At 34.6% G+C, this 19,675-nt stretch overlaps 1 protein-coding gene across 6 annotated transcripts in view; it reads left to right on the top strand.

Annotated features, from left to right (window-relative positions):
- Positions 1-19,675, top strand: part of LOC137495917 (uncharacterized) — a 70,571-nt gene that overhangs the window by 12,671 nt on the left and 38,225 nt on the right. For 2 of the 6 annotated variants that reach the window (XM_087256580.1, XM_087256579.1), the window contains exons 1-7: positions 7,184-7,412; positions 8,925-9,203; positions 13,286-13,618; positions 16,304-16,585; positions 16,661-16,690; positions 16,787-16,882; positions 19,404-19,434. In XM_087256580.1, the coding sequence (XP_087112706.1) occupies positions 7,355-7,412; positions 8,925-9,203; positions 13,286-13,618; positions 16,304-16,585; positions 16,661-16,690; positions 16,787-16,882; positions 19,404-19,434 (1,109 nt within the window). In that variant the 5' untranslated portion in view covers positions 7,184-7,354. Of the gene's footprint in view, positions 1-7,150; positions 7,413-8,924; positions 9,204-13,285; positions 13,619-16,303; positions 16,586-16,660; positions 16,691-16,786; positions 16,883-19,403; positions 19,435-19,675 lie in introns of those variants that run through there. The other 4 variants (XM_087256582.1, XM_087256581.1, XM_087256577.1 and 1 more) reach the window with 3 other exon arrangements.

Genomic DNA, 19,675 nt, shown 5'->3' with positions numbered 1-19,675 from the left:
CTACAGAATAAACCATTGTTATACAATGATTTGCCTTAATAACTAATGAACCTAGTTAAGCCTTTACATGTCACTTTAAGCTGAGTACTGGTATCTTGAAATTATCTAGTCAAATTTTATTTACTGTCATCATAACAAAGATAAAGGAAATCAGTTATTAGAAATAAGTTAGTTAAACTATTATGTTTAGAAATGTGTTATGTTCGTACAAATATACAGGGGAACTAATCATTCAGGAGGGCTAATAATTCTGACTGTATATACAGTTGAAGTCAGAATTATTAGCTCCCCTGTTAATTATTTTCCCCAATTTATGTTTAACAGAAAGAAGATTTTTAAACACATTTCTAAACATAATAGTTTAAATAACTCATTTTTAATAATTGATTTATTTTATCTTTGACATGATGACAGTAAATAATATTTTACTTGATATTTTGCAAGACACTTCTATACAGCTTAAAGTGACATTTAAAGGCTTAACTAGGTTAATTAGGTTAACTAGGCAGGTTAGGGTAATTAATCAAGCTATAACGATGGTTTGTTTTGTAGACTATTAGAAAAAATATAGCTTAAAGGGGCTAATAATATTGACCTTAAAATGGTTTTAAAAAATTAATACTGCTTTTATTCTAGCCGAAATAAAACAAACTAGAATTTCTCAAAAGAAAAAATATCATCAGACATACTGTAAAAATTTTCCTTGCTCTTTTAAACATCATTTGGAAAATAACAAAAAAGAAAAAAAAATCAAAGTGGGGCTAATAATTAATAATATATACTTTTCACTAGGTTTTTAAGTTCTGTTCAGTGCTTATTTGTTTTTTAAAATTACGATTCTACTTGTTACAATCACCAGCGATGTAGTCTATACAGATTGCCGAAGAACTACAAATCTGCCTCCACAAGAACTACAAATCCTGTCATGCACCACACACTCACACCTGTTCCTCATTCACCTTAATTACACATATACATACACAGCCAGTGGAACGTTTTAAACTAATTACTTAGACTTTAAAAGCAGCACACGCACACACCAGTCTTGTAAAGGCTAATTTATACTTCTGCGTCAAACGCCGGCGTATGCTACGGCGCTGACGCATAGCCCTTCGCCGTGGCCATTGGCGTCACTGATGTGTACCTCTCAAAAAATGTAACTACACGTCGCAACAACGCGTAGCGCAAGCTCTGTGATTGGTCGGCTTGGTAGCGCTGAAGAGTCTGGGCAGGAACGAGAGCCACGCGAATGGCGCGAGCGATTGTTTACAAGTGTGGAGTCCCGTGAAGGAGCTCCGGATGGAAAGTTTTGTTTTGTGTTTACCTCATAGTTAAAGTTGTTGCACGTATGCCGGTTCCTGCCTCATAATGAGTGAGTTTGAGCCACTTGTACATCCCGGAAGTGTTCAGGAAAAGCAAAAAAAGCAGCGAAGAAACTCGACAATGTTCGAGGAACATTTACACCTCACTGCCAACTAGCATTTCGGACGTGTTGATGCAGACCAACAAAGACAGCGCGCAGAAGTATAAATGCACAGCCACGCGCGTTGCATGTGCCGTGGGTTACGCCGGTCACTGGACGCAGAAGTAAAAATCAGGCTTAAGCTGTTGAGTGAACATTATTACGCTGTTTGCCTTGTCTTGCCGTGTACCGATCAATGCTTTGTTTGTTGTTGTTGTTGTTTGCCGCCTGGATCGACCACTTGCCTGTTATTGACCAATCTTCTGGATTTGACTGTGTTACCGTTTGCTCCTGATTGTGATGATTGGCTGCCTGACCATTCTCTATATAATAAATCCTGCATTTAGATCCGCAACTTCGTTGTTAGCGTCTCCCTTCATAACGGTACTTTTTTTTTTTTTTGCATTTCTCCTTATTTTCTGTGTTGGTGTGGGTTTCTTTCAGGTGCTCTGGTTTCCCCACAGTCCATAGACATGTGGTACAGGTGAGTTGAATAAACCAAATTGGCCTTAGTGTATGAGTGTGTATGGATGTTTCCCAGGACTGGGTTGCAGCTGCAAGGGCATCTGCTGTGTAAAACATATGCTGGATAAGTTGGTGGTCCATTCCACTGTGGCGACCGCTGATTAATACAGGGACTAAGCCGAAGGAAAATGAATGAAAAAAAAAGAACAAAAATGAATTTATTACAAGGAGCTGCATTATTAGGGCAATTTCATTATTATTTAGTTTGCTTCTTCTGGCCATTACTGTATGAATGTTTTTGTCTTTGAAATAAGACATCATGTTCTTGGAGGAAAGCTGAGAAATCATTTGTGCATTAGTGTATACATTATGCATCAAGATTTTGGTTTATTCCTTGGTTATCAAAGATGTATTAGAATTATTTTTTCTTTAAATTGGAAATACATATTTTGCAGAAAATGAGAACATTGCCCATTATTGAAGCTGATACACTTCATAATGAATCTTTTAAATCCAAAGCCTGCCACAGTCTGCATCTGTATTCAATTTCACTTTTCTTTTAACACACTAGTAAAGCTTGTAATATAGAGTTATTGCCTTCTTTCCTCTTGATGTTGAACTTTGGGGTTTTTATTTCTACCAGAAAGACATTAGGAGGCAGATAAACGTTTGAACATTTATTGTGAATTGTTTGCACGAATGCGAATTCGTTACGGTCCTTTCATGAAGTTCTTTGGCGTAAGCCCCGTCTATAGTGCAGAACTCTGGATAAGCTGGCAGATCCTGCCTGAAGATGAAGGCAGGGCGAAGCCAACCCCCTGAGTGGAGACAAGGCTGACCTGGTGGTGGTGATGATGATGGCGAGAATGGAGGGAAACTTCCGCAATGTCATCTGAATACAGCGAAACAGATTGTTTAGATGGGCTTATATACATGGCTTGCTTGGTTGTTATAGGCTGACGAGATAATTATTATGAATAACGTCACATCTCAGTCTTCCTGGTAGAACTATAGCTAAAGTTTTCATTTCATTTTTGCTGCTGATTTTACCCTAAGCTCATGTTATTTTCTTGTTATTGTCAATTCCAAACGTACAGACACTCAAAAAAAAAGAACTCTCAATTCTCAAGTTTTTTGGGACAACTTCATTGTTTTATGTTCAATCTGAATTAAATTTGTAAAAACAGTTAAGTTAGCCTCACTGATTTGTGTCAGGAATACATGAAGGAATTGTGTGGACCTCTTACTGTCCATTTGTGTTTTTTCATGTTTTGTTGACTTCCCTCTATATTACATCTCTAAATCAACCAGTAGAAAAGTAATAAGGTTAAAGTTGTCTAAAACTTTAAATGGTGAACATACTGTAAAGTTTGCAAATTTTCCAATGGCATTTTCGTAATATTTCAGTTCCTTAAATTAGTTTCAAGATATTGCATTTACCATCCTAATGCACTTATAAATATACAATGACCACATCTTCTGCTTTGTCTTAGTTCATTTGACCAGAAGCTCAATGACTCATCATTGCTATTTTTAGGTTTAAAGGGCCAAGAAACCCCCTCGTTTCAGCAGGGTGTTTTCACACCTCTACTTTGGAAAAAGTCAGAAAAGTGGGCGTGTCCAGCTCTGTTTAGAGGGGAACGTAGGAGGAACTAAAGTGGGAGGGTGTGGGAGTGTCTATTTGGGCACTCGTGAGTTTCCGTCAAAATACTCACACACAGTAGAAAGTGATGGTGTTTAACCTACATGGACATCTGTAGTGGAATTATTTGCCAAATTATTAAATGGTGGACTTTAACTGCAGTTTGGCTCTTTCATTCTGGGAATTCATTCATGCCCCTCGCGACAAACGAGATATTTGATTCGAGGAGCTGCTCTAAGCGTGTATTTTTCATCCAATGTTTGATACCGCACGGCGAATGAAAGAAAAAAAACCTCAGCATTTCCCGGAAACTTAGATGCACACGGCAGGTAGCGTCAGAAAGCCGCTTGTGTTATTCCGGTCACTAAATGCGGTTAAAAACCCTACAAGAGGTTAAAGTTTGGTTGTGGTCCTAACATGTTACGGTGCAATAGTTAACTTAGTTCGATACGAACAAACTGAATAAACAAAGAGCACTGGTCGCTCACTTACCAAATCTGTAGTGACAGGACAATCACCAGCAACTAGAGCCGCGTCTTTATGAAGAGAATACTACAAGCTAAGGTAAACTCTCAGGTAAACAATAATCCTCCTTAGACACGTAAGTGAAGTTATTGTTGTCGAGCGTCGCGTACACTGTTAATCCACACGTGAGTCTGAGCTCTCACAGAGAGAAAAAGAAAACGAAACTTAACTGCAGCAAACTATAAAAGCAACACTTCACGCTTGTTTTGCCAACACAACGTGGCGTCTATGTCGTGTAAACACAGTAATGAATATTAATGAAGTTGCACAATAGAGCGCGCTAATTGGTTTGAACCAAGCCTTACTCATGCATTAATGCAACACACTGTAAGACGTAATAAGACTCACTCTGGCACAGACGCCCAGTCTGCACGCTGGAATACAGGCTATTATGTCATGGCCGTGACGCAGCTTCAATAATTCGTTTCAAACAGGAAGTACGAATTTGCTTGAAAAAACGCAAAAACAACCAATTTACACTTTTTAGTGAAATATAGGTGTCTTAATAGTGTTTTTAGCAGTGTGGGACACATATACGACTGTCAACAGCTCAAAAAATGTGTTTTGGTGTTTCGTGACCCTTTAAGACCTGGAGGCTGTATAATAAATGTGGTTTAAAAAAAGCGGGGATTAAAGTCAAAAGCCTGACTTCAGTGAGCCGAACTAAACGTCCACGCTTAAATTGGTTCCATAACAGCAAGTTGAAGATCATTTGATCCAACTAATCTGAGTTCAGTTTAAATAATCTAGATAACTGCTCGTGCACGCTACTGTCGTACAACCTTAAAGGTCGAGATGCATCGTTTATGTTGTTTGCTACCATGGCAACTATGATAACTGAAAGATTTCTGAAATGAGACACAGCTCCGTTCACAGCGCAATTGTTGCTTGCAAGAAAGAAGTTAATGTGTTGCAGGCTCCCTGTAACATTCAAAATGTGCATAACGTCACCACATTAAGTTAAAATGCTGGGTACAAAGAGCCGTGCACGCACAAGTGGCGGGATTTTTTATTTGCTCCCGAATCCGCTGCAAATTTTTGCTTTCTCTTTGACACTTGTGTTTCCCGTGCCCCATGGGAAAATATCTTAATATTAAAGTAAGGCAACTGCTCAGCCCAGACCCATCTCCCGATTATTCCACTTGGGTCTACAGCTTTAAAGTCCTTCTTTAAGAAAGCCTACTTCTTTATATCAGTTAGAGCTTATATATAGCTAAGTACACGCATCACAGATCTTTCTTTTAATGTATTATTTTTTACAGGATGATTTACAATAATATCTATGTGCAAAAAGCAAAAGCTAAATTTTTAACTAATCTAACAAAAAATAAAGTGAAGATCACAGTCAAAGAATTAGTACACCCAAATTAATGTGTTGAGGGAAAATATTAACTAAAGTTGTAATAAACAGGAAAAAAAACAACAACAGAAAAAAAAGAAAAAATATATATATATATAATTGAAAGTTTCTAGTTGTAGTTTGTATTTTTTTGTTGTTTAATATATATTAAAGATGTTTTGTGTATATATATATATGTGTGTGTGTGTGTGTGTGTGTGTGTATATATATATATTATTATTATTATTATTATTATTATTATTATTATTATTATTAAGTGACTATAAAGTTTTAATCATTATTAAGAGGTTAAGTGAATTAAAATGGCATCAAATCACAGCAGAATGTAAATTTTACCTTGATTAAGCGTGAACTTAAGACTTACCCTGAGAGTTAACCTGCCCCGGAGCACACTAGTTTCCCAGCATAATTTGCCAGAGTAACTGAGTTTAAACTATCGTAAATTGGATTTATGAAACCGAATCCACCATTAATAAACCTGACTTACCAAAATAAGCCTGGCTTTTTCTGTAAGCTTGGTTTATGGAACAGGCCCCTGTACAGCGTGATAAGCTCATAACCCATATATTAGAGCTGGGCAATACAGCAAAAAAAAAAAGAAAATTATCATGATACACTATTTCTTATCATTCGGTATCAATAATTATTGAATATTTAAAAAAAAAAAATTGTAAACGTTTGGAAATATTAGGATTTTTGTATTCATATAACCACATTAATTTACCAACATTACTAAGGCAAATAGGTCTAATAGTAAAAAAAAAAAAAAAAAAAATATATATATATATATATATATATATATATATATATATATATATATATATATATATATATTTATATATCTTAAACTTAATATTTAATAAATATAATGTTACAAAGTGTGTGCAATGGTAAAGTGTAAACGCTGAACAATCGAAGCAAACTTTAAGGTTGATTGATATCTATAACATGTCAATAATAATGATAGAGTAAACCTCTCTGATTCAAACCTTTCAAGTAAAGGAACAAACTATCATTATTCAAATACTGCAACTTTACAAATTGTGAAGTTGAATGACTACATTACCCACTATGCGAAAAAAGGACTCGAACCTGCGACTTTCTTGCTCTGAGGTGACTGTGGTAACCACTAAGCCACCGTGTCGCCCTTGTTTTATGTTCAATCAACTTAAATTTGTAAAAGCCAATTAGTTAATTTAATTCTTTCTTGTTGTTCCAACACAAATCGATTGTGTAGATTTTTTACAGTGTGTTTCTCTTGCTCATTGATTAATTATAGAATGACACAAATAATGTGGAAGACAACAGGCAGCTGTTGTTTTTCCTGTCCTTGTGACACTGACAAAACAATCAAATGACCACAGTTCCTCCCAGCTGTAGTAAACATGGCGTTAAACACAGTTTCTGCTCTTTCTATTCAAACCACAAGATCAGGCTTGGAGAGGAACAAATAAACATTTTGGTCAACCACTAATGGGGATGTTTGGGATAAATGTGTCTCCTTTCAGAGTCTGTGTGGCTTACAATTCACGGTGCTAAACAAACCACTTTTTATTGCACATATCAGTGGACAAATTTAAGGTTTGGATGAAAATAGATGAATTTTGAGCATGAGCTTCCTGTCATTGTCATTGCAGCATTAACTCACACAAGGGAGTGTCGTTTTAGTGTTGCTTCTTTGATGTAATGGAAGGATGTGGTTTTCTTAAACATATGAAACAGGTTCGTTGGTGTTTTTAACCCGAGGATGAGGAAGTTTTGCGCAAGTGAGTGGGGACGGGAGGTTTAATCTGTTGAATCAGTCATAAAGAGCATTGCTCATTTAAATATATATACAAAAAAACTAGTAAAACTAGTAGCTGTAAAAAATCGGGAATATCTGGATCTCAGCACTGGAAAAATGTGGTTTTATGGATATTTTCCCACAGTTTTGATCATCCTGAAGCTGCATTTTAGTGGTAGGTGTATTCATATTACAATATTGATATATTGACATAAGATCAAAATATAAGTTTATTTAGATTTTTTTTCAATCTTGAGTAATTTTTGCTGAAACCTCTGCTCTTAGCCCTTTGTTGCTGGTTGCTTTGTAGTCAAAAATGACAGACTTTTTAGATTAACTTATTTTATTCAATAATTAGTTTTATATTTTGTTTTTGTATGCAATTATGTTACTAATTTGTATTATACATTAGTTATAATTCATTTATCACCTTTTATAATTAATTTGTTAGCTGTTCTGCTTTTTTTAAGCAAATACTTGTGATATTCCTTAAAATTAAAGTATAAAAAGATAAATGTAAAGAAAATGATAGAAGTTTGTTATTAAAAATGTAAAAAAATATATACTATTTTCTAATTTTATATGAAATGTGCTGTTTGAAATTATTTAGATGCATTTCTACTAGATGGAAGAATATTTTCAGACATTTCCACTAGATGTAATTGATTTTTCATTGTTCGCAGGGCTACAATTTATTACTGCAAACAACACGTGTCCTTATTTGACCTTTTCAAATCATCTCCTTGATTACAAAAGCTATTCGGTGAAAGTTAAAAATGATCCCATATAAAAGTCAAATTTCTGTCATCATTTAGGGTTAATAGAAGTTTAAAGTATCAACATGGGCTCATTCTGAAAATGTAGCCCTATATACATTTCTGGAGATTGCAAATTATGTAGTCAGAAGTACATATGGCTGCATTTCGGTTTTAAAACGAATGCCACGGGCCGATATGACGCCGTTCCTTTTCGCCATTACCAGCTGACCACTTACCTCCGTGTGCACAGCTGTCACGTTGTTGCCAGTTTGTCCAGTTAGCTCATTATGTACGTCGATGGACTTGAGAGACAGAGTGGAGTTTATCATGATGACTGGGTTCGAGTCCAGTAAAGAACGGTTCCAGAAAGCAGGTAAGACAAAAACAGAAGCTAAAAAATAAAATAAACAAGTAAATACCAGGGTGAGAATGTGGTATAATCTGAAAACGTGGTAAAAATCAGGCGAGGGCTTCTTAAAAAAGGATTGCTTTTTAAAAAATTTTTAGGGAAGTGGTTGGGCAGGTCAATCGGTGCTTTTGAAAATACTATTGGAAGGAGAAGGGTGGATCAGTCGATCAGTCAGTCAGTCAGTCAGTCATTCAGTCAGTCAGTCGACAGTGTTTTTAATGCGAGAACAGCAGGCGCGAAAGGCAATTGTGAGAGAAATTTGTGAACTCTAAAAGCATACACAGCGAGTGGTGGATTCACGAAAAAAAAACAAAAAAAAAACGTTGCTCTTGGGATATATTTGGCACTCTCCAAAAATGTATATAGGGGAACGTTTTCAGAATGAGCCTGGGTTGGAAAATATTGTATTTTTTATATTCCAGTGCTGAATAATTTAAATCAAACCTAGCTGATTGACTAGAATGACCAAACATGATTGAACTAGAAAGTAACTCTGACTAATATCTCCATATTTTTCCAGCTGGTGAGCCCTCCGTTGCTCCAGCTCCTGTCCTCACCCAGACCGGCACCAGAGGCTCATCCGTGGAGCTGTTGTGTCGGGCTCCAGAAGGTCATGCCGGACTGGAGTTTAAACTTTTCAAACTGCGGCAGTTGATAGAAACCATAAAGCATACAACCAAACAACAAGAGGCTCACTTTACTCTTTCACTTGGGGGAAACGATAAAGAGAAGGAGAATCATTATTGCTGTCAGTATGAAAATAGCATGTTTAGTATGTACATGCAACCAAAGCTTGAAGGTGAGTTTATATTATTTAAGGAATAATTGATGGTTGGCCGTTGAATTATTCGAAAATAACATACAATTAATTTTGTAATGTGGTCGGGATGCCTCAGGGGTGAATTAGTTTCTAATATTTCTATGAACTTAAGTCAGTTTATAACCTAAACACCTACTGTAAATAGATTTATCAGACTGGATTAGTTTCTTACACATCTCACCCAAAGGCTGCGTCCGAAAGCTCTAAAAGGCATCCTTTGGAGGCAGCATTTCAAGGCTGGAAGGCATCAGGTTCTCTCCCAATCTAAATTCTGCTTCACTTGGTCTCTGGATGTATACTCAAAAAATAATGTTTGTTCAAACTACAGTATTTATTTAAAATGAGCTCAAACAACACAATTCTTGAGGTTTTTTTTGAGACAACCAAACACAAATCGATTGCAGCATTATTTACTTTGTAGCTTGAATTTCAAAGGCAAAAAGGGCTAAGACAGGGGTGTCCAAACTCAGTCCTGGAGGGCCGATTTCCTGCAAAGTTTAGTTCCAACCCCAATCAGACGCACCTGAGCTAGCTAATCAAGCCCTTACTAGGCTTTCTAGACACATCCTTGCAGGTGTTTTGAGGCAAGTTGGAGCTAAAAACCTGCAGAACATTGACCCTCCAGGACCAAGTTTGGGCACCCCTGTTCTAAGATGTGCTCGTCACTGCCTTCAGTTTCCCTGTGTTTTATATTAATATTATATAATACATATATAATATAATACATATATTATATAATATTATATAATTAGTGTTATATAATAATATTATATATTATATTATATTATATTATATTATATTATACTATATTTCATTATATTATTTTTTTTAATGATTTATATTTTATTATATTATATTATATTATATTATATTATATTAAAATATATTATATTATATTATATTATATTATATTATATTATATTTTATTATATTATATTATATTTTATTATATTATATTATATTATATTATATTTTATTATATTATATTATATTTTATTATATTATATTATATTATATTATATTATATTTTATTGATTTATATTTTATTAAATTATATTATATTATATTATATCATATTATATTATATTATATTTTATTGATTTATATTTTATTATATTATATTTTATTGATTTATATTTTATTATATTATATTATATTATATTATATTATATTATATTATATTATATTATATTATATTATATTATATTATATTGATTTATATTTTATTATATTATATTTTATTGATTTATATTATATTATATTATATTATATTATATTATATTTTTTTGATTTATATTTCATTATATTTTATTATATTATATTATATTACATTATATTATATTGAATTATATTATATTATATTTTATTGATTTATATTATATTATATTATATTATATTATATTATATTATATTATATTATATTATATTATATTATATTATATTATATTATATTATATTATATTATATTATATTAAAAAGTCTCTTCTGCAAACCAAGGCAAATTTCATTTGATCAAGAATACAATTATTTGGCTTAAAATCCTTTTTTTACCCATTTGCATACATTTTAAAATATGTTTTTTTTTAAAAACATTGAATTTAAATCATTACTCCAGTGTTCACTGCCGCATGATCCTTGTGTGAAATCATTCAGGGTTTTTTCCCTGTGTTTTTGCATGGGAAATTAAACCTAAATCCTGTTTTTTGCCATATATATTTTTTGTTAAAAAATTCAAATACCAAACTATATGTTCCTTTATATTTTGATAATTCAACTGAATATGCAGGCTCAATAAACGCAAATAGTGCTGCATGAATCTCTGTCACATTGGTTTGGTTTAGGCAGTTCGCCACTGAGTTGAAGCAGGAAGTGTCTTGAGGTCAAAGAGGTGTGACTGTTAAACAAACAGCATAGTCTATAGATTAAACCCTCAGTCAGTAGTAACCACCAAACCAAACTGCACTCCACCCTGCACTGCTTTACATCGCTAGTGTTGTATTGCAAATTATTACTTTTTTTGATATTGCATGCACATACTTACTGGTATTAGGAGAAGTTTTCATCTGTCACAGGTGGACAAAAGAGACACTTTTCTTTTCACACCTGGTGTCTCTTTTTTTTCCACTTTCTAACCACTTCTGATTGGCTGATTGGCTGTCTCTGATCATTCAGTCTAAAATTGCAAAAGCTAGCACAATTTTCTTACCATACAAAGAAGTCTAAACAGATCAATAAACACTTTATGAATAGGCTATGTTCTGATGTCAACCTGATTTTCATTTACAAACAGAATGCGCACAATGTTGGGGTACAAAGTCAATTTGACATCATGTTGACGTCCTGTGACTGCTGGGATGAATGATTATTTTTCTCTTTGTTATAGCATTCTAGTTATGACTTGTTTGTGTTTGTTTGGTCTAGTTGTAGACAGGGCTGGATTAAGAACACACTGGGCCCTGGAGCTATATCCAAGGGCCTCCCTTTTCATTTTTTTTTACCTCACAAAAGTGTGTGTGTGTATTTTATATATATATATATATATATATATATATATATATATATATATATATATATATATATATATATATATATATATATATATATATATATATATATATATATATATATAATTGTTGTTGTTTTTATTATTAATTTATTAATTCATATTATTATCAAATTTTACACCATTTGATTTATATTTCATTATTATATATTTTTCTATTTTATTAAAATAGGCCTGCAGTATACAAAACTAAGTAATGACATAACATAAACTTTAAAGTTCAAACATTCAGTTAAAAAAAAAGAAAAAACATAAATAAATAAATATTTGCAATACTTTCTAAATCAGTGATTTAGAATAAATACTTTAAATAAGGGTTTAGCTGTAAAAAGGTTCTTTAGAACTTTAGCTTACCATAAATCCTTAATGATAAATTATGTTTAATATCTATGCTTATAATATCCTATATAATATAAATAGCTTGTTGTGGTTTTCTGAGTTACAGAGGGCTTGCATCCTTATTTTATTTATTTATTTATTTATTTATTTACTTATTTATTTATTTATTTATTTATTTATTCATTCATATGTTGTATCAGGTATATTGTCTAATAAAAGTCAGCACCAACATTTCCTTGCTCCACATTATTTCTGTGGTTATCATAAAAGGGGCAAATTAAACATTCATGAAAAAAGTTTGCTTTGTAACTGGTTCAGTTAGACTTACTGTAAAGCACAAAAGAGTGTATTTACTTGAGATAGATACTTCTCAACTATGGATATTTTGATAACTGCTTGTGTAGGCTATTTGATTTGTTTGCGCACTGTCTCAGTTATATTGTGTGATAGATGGATTGTGCGGGCGCGCCAGTTTGAATCCAGCTGTAACCGCCGCGAGGCCGAGACGGCGCCTAGTTTTGAGTCCGTTCAGTATGATTCCACTTATCCCAGCTTCTGTTACAACATGCACAAGTGTATCAGTGATGAATTTTATTTCTTGTTTTACAATGAGCTTGCTTAGCCTACCTTTGACTGGACGGTTCTCACCGTAGTGCTGAAATAAGGCACTGTCCTGGGAAAATTGGGACACCTGATGACCCTTATGGGTGACTAAAACAGGGCTATTCGATATTCTAATTGGGCTACAGCCACTCTAAGCTGCAGTTTAGCACCGACGTCACTGTTTTTGAACAGCAGCGAACCGAAAGGACTACTTCACATCATCAACGAGAGAAAGCATAACGCAAAGAGGCGTTTCCCATTTCATAGAGCAAATTAATCCTTTAGCCAATCAAGAGCCCCCTTCTGCCGTGGGCCCTGGGGCTTCAGCCCTACCGAGGCCATACGTTAATCTGGCCCTGGTTGTAGATGTGTTTAGAAGCAACTTGTAACATTTTAAGAAAGTTCTGTCATATTGAACGAAATGATTTATCTCGCTGAACGAGACTTAAAAGCCTGAGTCAGAAAAATGATCCAAACTTCCTCATCACTAAAAATTGCATCTTAATTTCACATGTGAACAGGGCCTAAATACTCTTAATTTGAATTCTTCTTCTAGCTGTTGATGTCAGTCCTCCTCCATCCCCTCACCTGGTGGTGGAGCCCTCTGGTGGACATGTTGTGCCTGGTCAGACACTGTCATTTCACTGTCAAGCTCCAGATGACCCTCAGAAACAGTCTCCAAAGGCTTTCCTTCTGCTCCGGAGAGCCAAAGGAGGCCCAGGCTCCCTGATTGCTCCAGCAAAACTGGTGTCTCAGTCCCAGGAGTCTCGTTTCAGTGTGACGACCGAGGGACAGGAGGATGGTGGAGAGTATGTCTGTCTCTACCAACTCAAAGTCCCGAAGACTGTGAACTCCACAGCCAGCCAGCCGGTGCACATCACTGTCATAGGTAAGGAGACTGCTGTGCATGCTGTTCTCGTTACATTTTATGTCTGTATTAAACATTTTTAAAGGTAATATTTTAAAATATGAAGCAGCAGAAAAGGCTAACTTAAAGGATAGATAGACAGACAGACAGACAGACAGACAGACAGACAGACAGACAGACAGACAGACAGACAGACAGACAGATAGATAGATAGATAGATAGATAGATAGATAGATAGATAGATAGATAGATAGATAGATAGATAGATAGATAGATAGATAGATAGATAGATAGATAGATAGATAGATAGAATTTCCTCAACATTCTACAAACAATACCCCATAATGACAATGTGAAAAAAGTTTTTTTTTGGTGTAAAATTGTTAAATTTATTAAAAATAAAAACCTGAAAAATTACATGTACTTAAGTATTAAGTACACAGCCTTTGCTCAATACTTTGTTGATGCACTTTTGGCAGCAATAACAGCCTTAAGTCTTTTTGAATATGATAACACAAGCTTGGCACACCTGTCTTTGGGAATTTTCTCTTTGCAGTAGCCTCTCAAACTCTTATCAGGTTGGATGGGAAGCGACAGTGTACAGCCATTTTCAGATCTCTCCAGAAATGTTCAATTGGATTTAGGTCTGGACTTTGGCTGGACCACTTAAGGACATTCACCGAGTTGTTGTGAAGCCACTCCATTGATATTTTTATCGGTGTGCTTTGGGTCATTGTCCTGCTGGAAAAATAAACCGTCGCCCCAGTCTGAGGTCAAGAGCACTCTGAAGCAGGTTTTCATTCAGGATGTCTCTGTACATTGCTAAATTCATCTCTCCACAGAAGAACACTGAAGCTCAGACAGTGTGACCATTGGGTTATTGATTACCTTGCTGACTCAGGCCCTTCTCCACCGATCACTCAGCTTAGATGGCCGGCCAGCTCTAGGAAGAGTCCTGGTGGTTCCAAACATCTTCCACTTACAGATGATGGAGGCCATTGTGCTCATTGGAACTTTCAAAGCAGCAGAAATTTTTCTGTAACCTAACCTTGTGCCTCAAGACAATGCTTTCTCTGAGGTCTACAGACAATTCCTTTGTCTTCATGCTTGGTTTGTGCTTTGACATGCATTGTCAACCCTGGGAGCTTATATAGACAGGTGTATGCCTTTTCAAATCATGTCCAATCAACTGAATTGACCACAGGTGAACTCCAATTAAGCTGCTGAAACATCTCAAGAATGATCAGTGGAAACAGAATGTACCTGAGCTCATTTTAGAGCTTCACAGCAAAGGCACTGAACACGTCTGTACATGTGATTTTTCAGGTTTTTTATTTTTAATAAATTTTGCAACAATTAAAAAAAAAAAATTCTCACATTGTCATTATGATGGGGTATTGTGTGTAGAATTTTGAGGAAATAAATGAATTTAATTCATTTTGAAATAAGGCTGTACCATTAAAAAATGTGGAAAAAGTGAAGCGCTATGAATACTTTCCGGATGCACTGTAGATAGATTGACATAGAGAGATCAGAGAAATGAGGGGCTCCTGAAGGTGCTCATGAGATGTATGAGTCATAGGTGAGCTCAAGAATTGGCCTTTTTGTAGAGTCCAACTTAAAGAAAGCTGAAAATCTGTAACCACTGACTTCCATAGCAGGAAAACAAATATTATGCAAGTCAATGGTTACAGGTTTCCATTTTTCTATATTCCATTTTTCAAAATATCTTCTTTTGTATTATGGTAACTGAAAAATAAAAATGTACATTTTAATTTTTGGGTGAACTATCACTTTAACAGTTCTACACACTGTAAAAAAACTCTTTCATGTTGTCCCAACACAAATCGATTACATTAACACTTTTAACAAATTTGTGGATTGATTGAACATAAAACAATTAAGTTGTCCTAATGAAATCTCAAGAATTGTGTTGTTTCAGCTCATTTTATATAAGTAGTTTGAACAAGTTTAAAGAAATATTTTTTTGATTGCAGGTTTGTTTAGTCATTCTTTGAATTTCTGAGATCAAAGAACATTTATTTTTTTTTATTTATTTGTATATTTATTTATTCATTATTATACTAGAATATAGCAGTTACTATTCAAAAGCATTTAGATCATGGGCATATTAATCTCTTCAATGATAACTTTATACGTCCTTGAAGGGCTACAAAAACAACCTAATTGATGTACTTTATCCTGCTTATTACATGTTTACTTGGCACAAAACATAAAAATTAGACACAAAACATTATTCTGTGCCACCATTGCTTATTAGTTCTTTAAATAAAAGCAAAATTGAAAGAAACAAAAACAGCTGGAACTTGCACTAACATGCGCATTATTCAGTCACAAGATGGCGCCGAACAGTCAAAAACGCGAAGCTGACAGAAACTAAAGATAAAGCACTACCTGTATTATTCATTCACAAAGACGATGCCAAACAGTCAAAAACAAGAAACGTGACGACAAGCAGATACATATTAATGTAGATTAAGTACATTAAGTGAGTATATTTGAAATCAAGTTCCCGGATGAGGTTGTTTACTTGGATTAAAAACATAACTTGTCGTGAATGACCATTAAGAAGCTTGTATTGCAGAAAGCTGGGTAAAATGTGTAATAACACCTAGTTTTGCTGTAACTCATTGGCACTCTTGCAAATGTTCTCAAATCTATATCTGTGTGTGTTTCCTCTCACAGAGCTCCCAGTACCCACATTGGCCTTATCCCATCATGAAGATAAGGTACTGGAGTGTGTTGGGTCACCTGCATATCCAAACGCCTTCTTCTCTTTATTCCGCGTGGGTGTTTTATCACCTCAGGCTAACCATCAGGGCTCACTGACCCAACACAGTGCTAAATTTCCCATACCAGCACGTTATGAACATGGCATGCAGTATCAGTGTCAGTACAGCGTATCACTGGCCAACACACAAGCGTACTCCAAAATGAGCACGCCACTATCTGTGCCATGCATTACAGGTGAGTACAGTGCTGAATGACAAGTGATATCTCATAAATGCTCCCTAAATTTAAGTTTATTGCATAATATTTCAGGATATCACGAATGCACCCAAGCCTCTACAGGTAACTCTCAAATATTACTATCTTACCATAGTAATACAACAATTTAAAGTGGATTTCTCAAAATATTTTATTTTTTTATTGTGTGTGTGTGTAAAGGCAACACAGATCTGGCTCTGATTGTTGGCTCGGTGTCTGCGGGTGTTTTGTTCTTCATGGTTGTGTCACTCCTGGGCTTTGCTGTACACAGACATAGTGAGTATTCAATATTAATGTCCATGTAATCTGGAATATTTATTTCACTATGTTGATGTACTTCCAACTCAAACGGAATGTTGATTAGGGGGCAGGGCTACATAGCAAAGTAATTGTAATAGGGGCATAGTTAAAGGTACCATGAAATTAAAATAAGGTTTTATAGATGTTAGTTTCAGTTAGGGATGTCCCGATCAGGTTTTTTTTTTGCCTTCAAGTCTGAGTCATTTGATTTTGAATATCTAACGATACCGAACCCGATCCGATACCTCTATAATACGTAAAAAATAAAGGATAAAGAAGAGTGAAGATACAGATCGAGGATGTTCCTTATTTTCTATTTAATTCACCTTATTTTAACATACAACATGTATGTTAGCAAACAGAGCACTTCTGTGAGGTAGCTTGAACAATCAAATAATAAATAACATAAATAATTGCAATCTCAAGTTTACATATCTCACAGTTTGCTATGTCAACGTTGTCGTCATCAACTTTATAATACCTCCAGTCTGCGGACAAACTCAGGTTGTTGCTAGATCAGATATGTTTGTGGCCGGAAGTTCTATCATTCATTTTCTTGTCGGCTTAGTCCCTTTATTAATCCGGGGTTGCCACAGCGGAATGAACCGCCAATTTATCCAGCAAGTTTTTACGCAGCGGATGCCCTTCCAGCCGCAACCCATCTCTGGGAAACATCCACACACACATTCACACACACACTCATACACTATGGACAGTTTAGCCTACCCAATTCACCTGTACCACATGTCTTTGGACTGTGGGGGAAACCAGAGCACCCAGAGGAAACCCACGCAAAGGCAGGGAGAACATGCAAACTCCACACAGAAACACCAACAGAGCCGAGGTTTGACCCAGCAACCTTCTTGCTGTGAGGCGACAGCACTACCTACTGCGCCACTGCCTCGCCCTGGCCGGAAGTTATCGAGAATTATTTATATAATTTTTTTAATCTCCCATTAATTGAATTTAATTATAGTCTAGCACTACACCAACCCTAAACCCAAGCATCACAGTAATGTAAAAGCAGTAGTTGTATCGAGTATTGTTTATGTTATTTATCAAATTACCCAATACATTTTTATTTTTTACATTTTAAACAAAAATCAAAGGCCATAACTGATTAAAAGGTAAAATTATTATTATTTTTGATGGATAAAGCAAGGACAAGGAGTGAAACGCATTTTAAAACGCACTAGGTTTACAAATAAATGTAAAATAATAATATTAACTGCAGTGTAGCCTAAAATTAGGCTTTTTGTTGGTTTTTAAACTGACATTTAGGCTACATGGAGCACATAAAATTGTTGTTGCTGTTTTAAACTAAACAACACATCAAACAATTTACTTAATCTCATTGGTATTGAATAAAAACAAAACTATATATATATATATATATATATATATATATATATATATATATATATATATATATATATATATATATATATATATATATATATATATTAGTCGCACCCACTAATTATAAGCACCCTTAGTACAAGTTTTATACAAATATTTATTGCATTTGAAATCTACAGTAATCAAACTAACAAGCAAAAAAATATATATGTAAGCGTGAGAAAAATATGTCTCAACGAAATCCTGTCATCACATGAAAATACATTTTTATAATATAACTGAGTGCCCTAAAGGTACACGGACTGCTTACCGGCCCTGCACGCACTGCTGGACATGAATGATTCTGTTAACGATATAACTTGTGCTGTTCTCTGTCTGATATTTGCTTTTGACATATACTGTACCTTATTATATACATACATCATGTTAATAGCAATACCGATCTTTTTATGAGAAGCGATATTAGTTTGCAAGCCCATTTGCGATGGTATATGTGGTGTTAAAATTTTACATATAGCTTCCACTTGCACGGCGGACAGCATCTGTTGGTTAAATGAAGGATTAAACAGAAGCTCTCGTGCTAAATGTGGCAGACAGTTACCTGAAAATTCCATCCCACAGACATTTCATAGCGGAATTGAAGCCAATGGAGTCTTTTGTCCACTCTTGGAAAAGTGTAGATGGTGGATTAACATTCAGCACATGATCACTAGTAAGATGTGTCATTATTTGTAACTTTAGATGCCATGGTTTCTAAAACAAAATCTGTCAATGTTATCTTTATTCTAATCTTTAGTGCTTTACGATTTTTCACGGTAGTAGCTCTTTCTGTCATCCCAAGGCAGAAGATATTAACAGAGTGATCGACAGCTGATATTTCAGTGCTAGAGCAGTGGGCCAATAAGAAGAGCGTGAAGGCGGGGCAAGCATTACGGACTTGGCTTTGTGTACTGCAGCAAAATAGTCGCAATTTCGAGCCCTGATTTATATATATATATGTATTTATATATATATATGTGTGTGTGTGTGTGTGTGTGTGTGTGTGTCTGTGTGTGTGTGTTTTTTTCATTCATGCATCTGCATTCATACATTCCTCATTAATTTAAACTGCAGTGTAATCTCTACCTGTTTTTTGCAGTCAAAAACACAACAGAGAGAAGGAGACAAAGGTGAGACACTAAACTGGAGATCCTATCTAAATATGATTTTAAAATTAAATGCACGTTTATCCATTTGGCTGCCTTTTTTATTAATTCCCTTGAGAATTCTTTTAAAGGAAACATTTTGAAATATTTTGCTTTGCTATCACAGAAATAAATGACATTTAAGAATGTATATTTAAATATTTAATAAAATAATTTTTCATAATACTATCGTTAAACATCATTACTGTAGTTTTTTAACAGAAGA

This window comes from Danio rerio, chromosome 6 (assembly GCF_052040795.2).
Source record: "Danio rerio strain M-AB ecotype USA chromosome 6, GRCz13ab, whole genome shotgun sequence".
Classification (NCBI taxonomy): Eukaryota; Metazoa; Chordata; class Actinopteri; order Cypriniformes; family Danionidae; genus Danio; species Danio rerio.
Note: the sequence above shows the minus strand (reverse complement) of the source record. Positions and strands in the feature narration are given on the sequence as shown.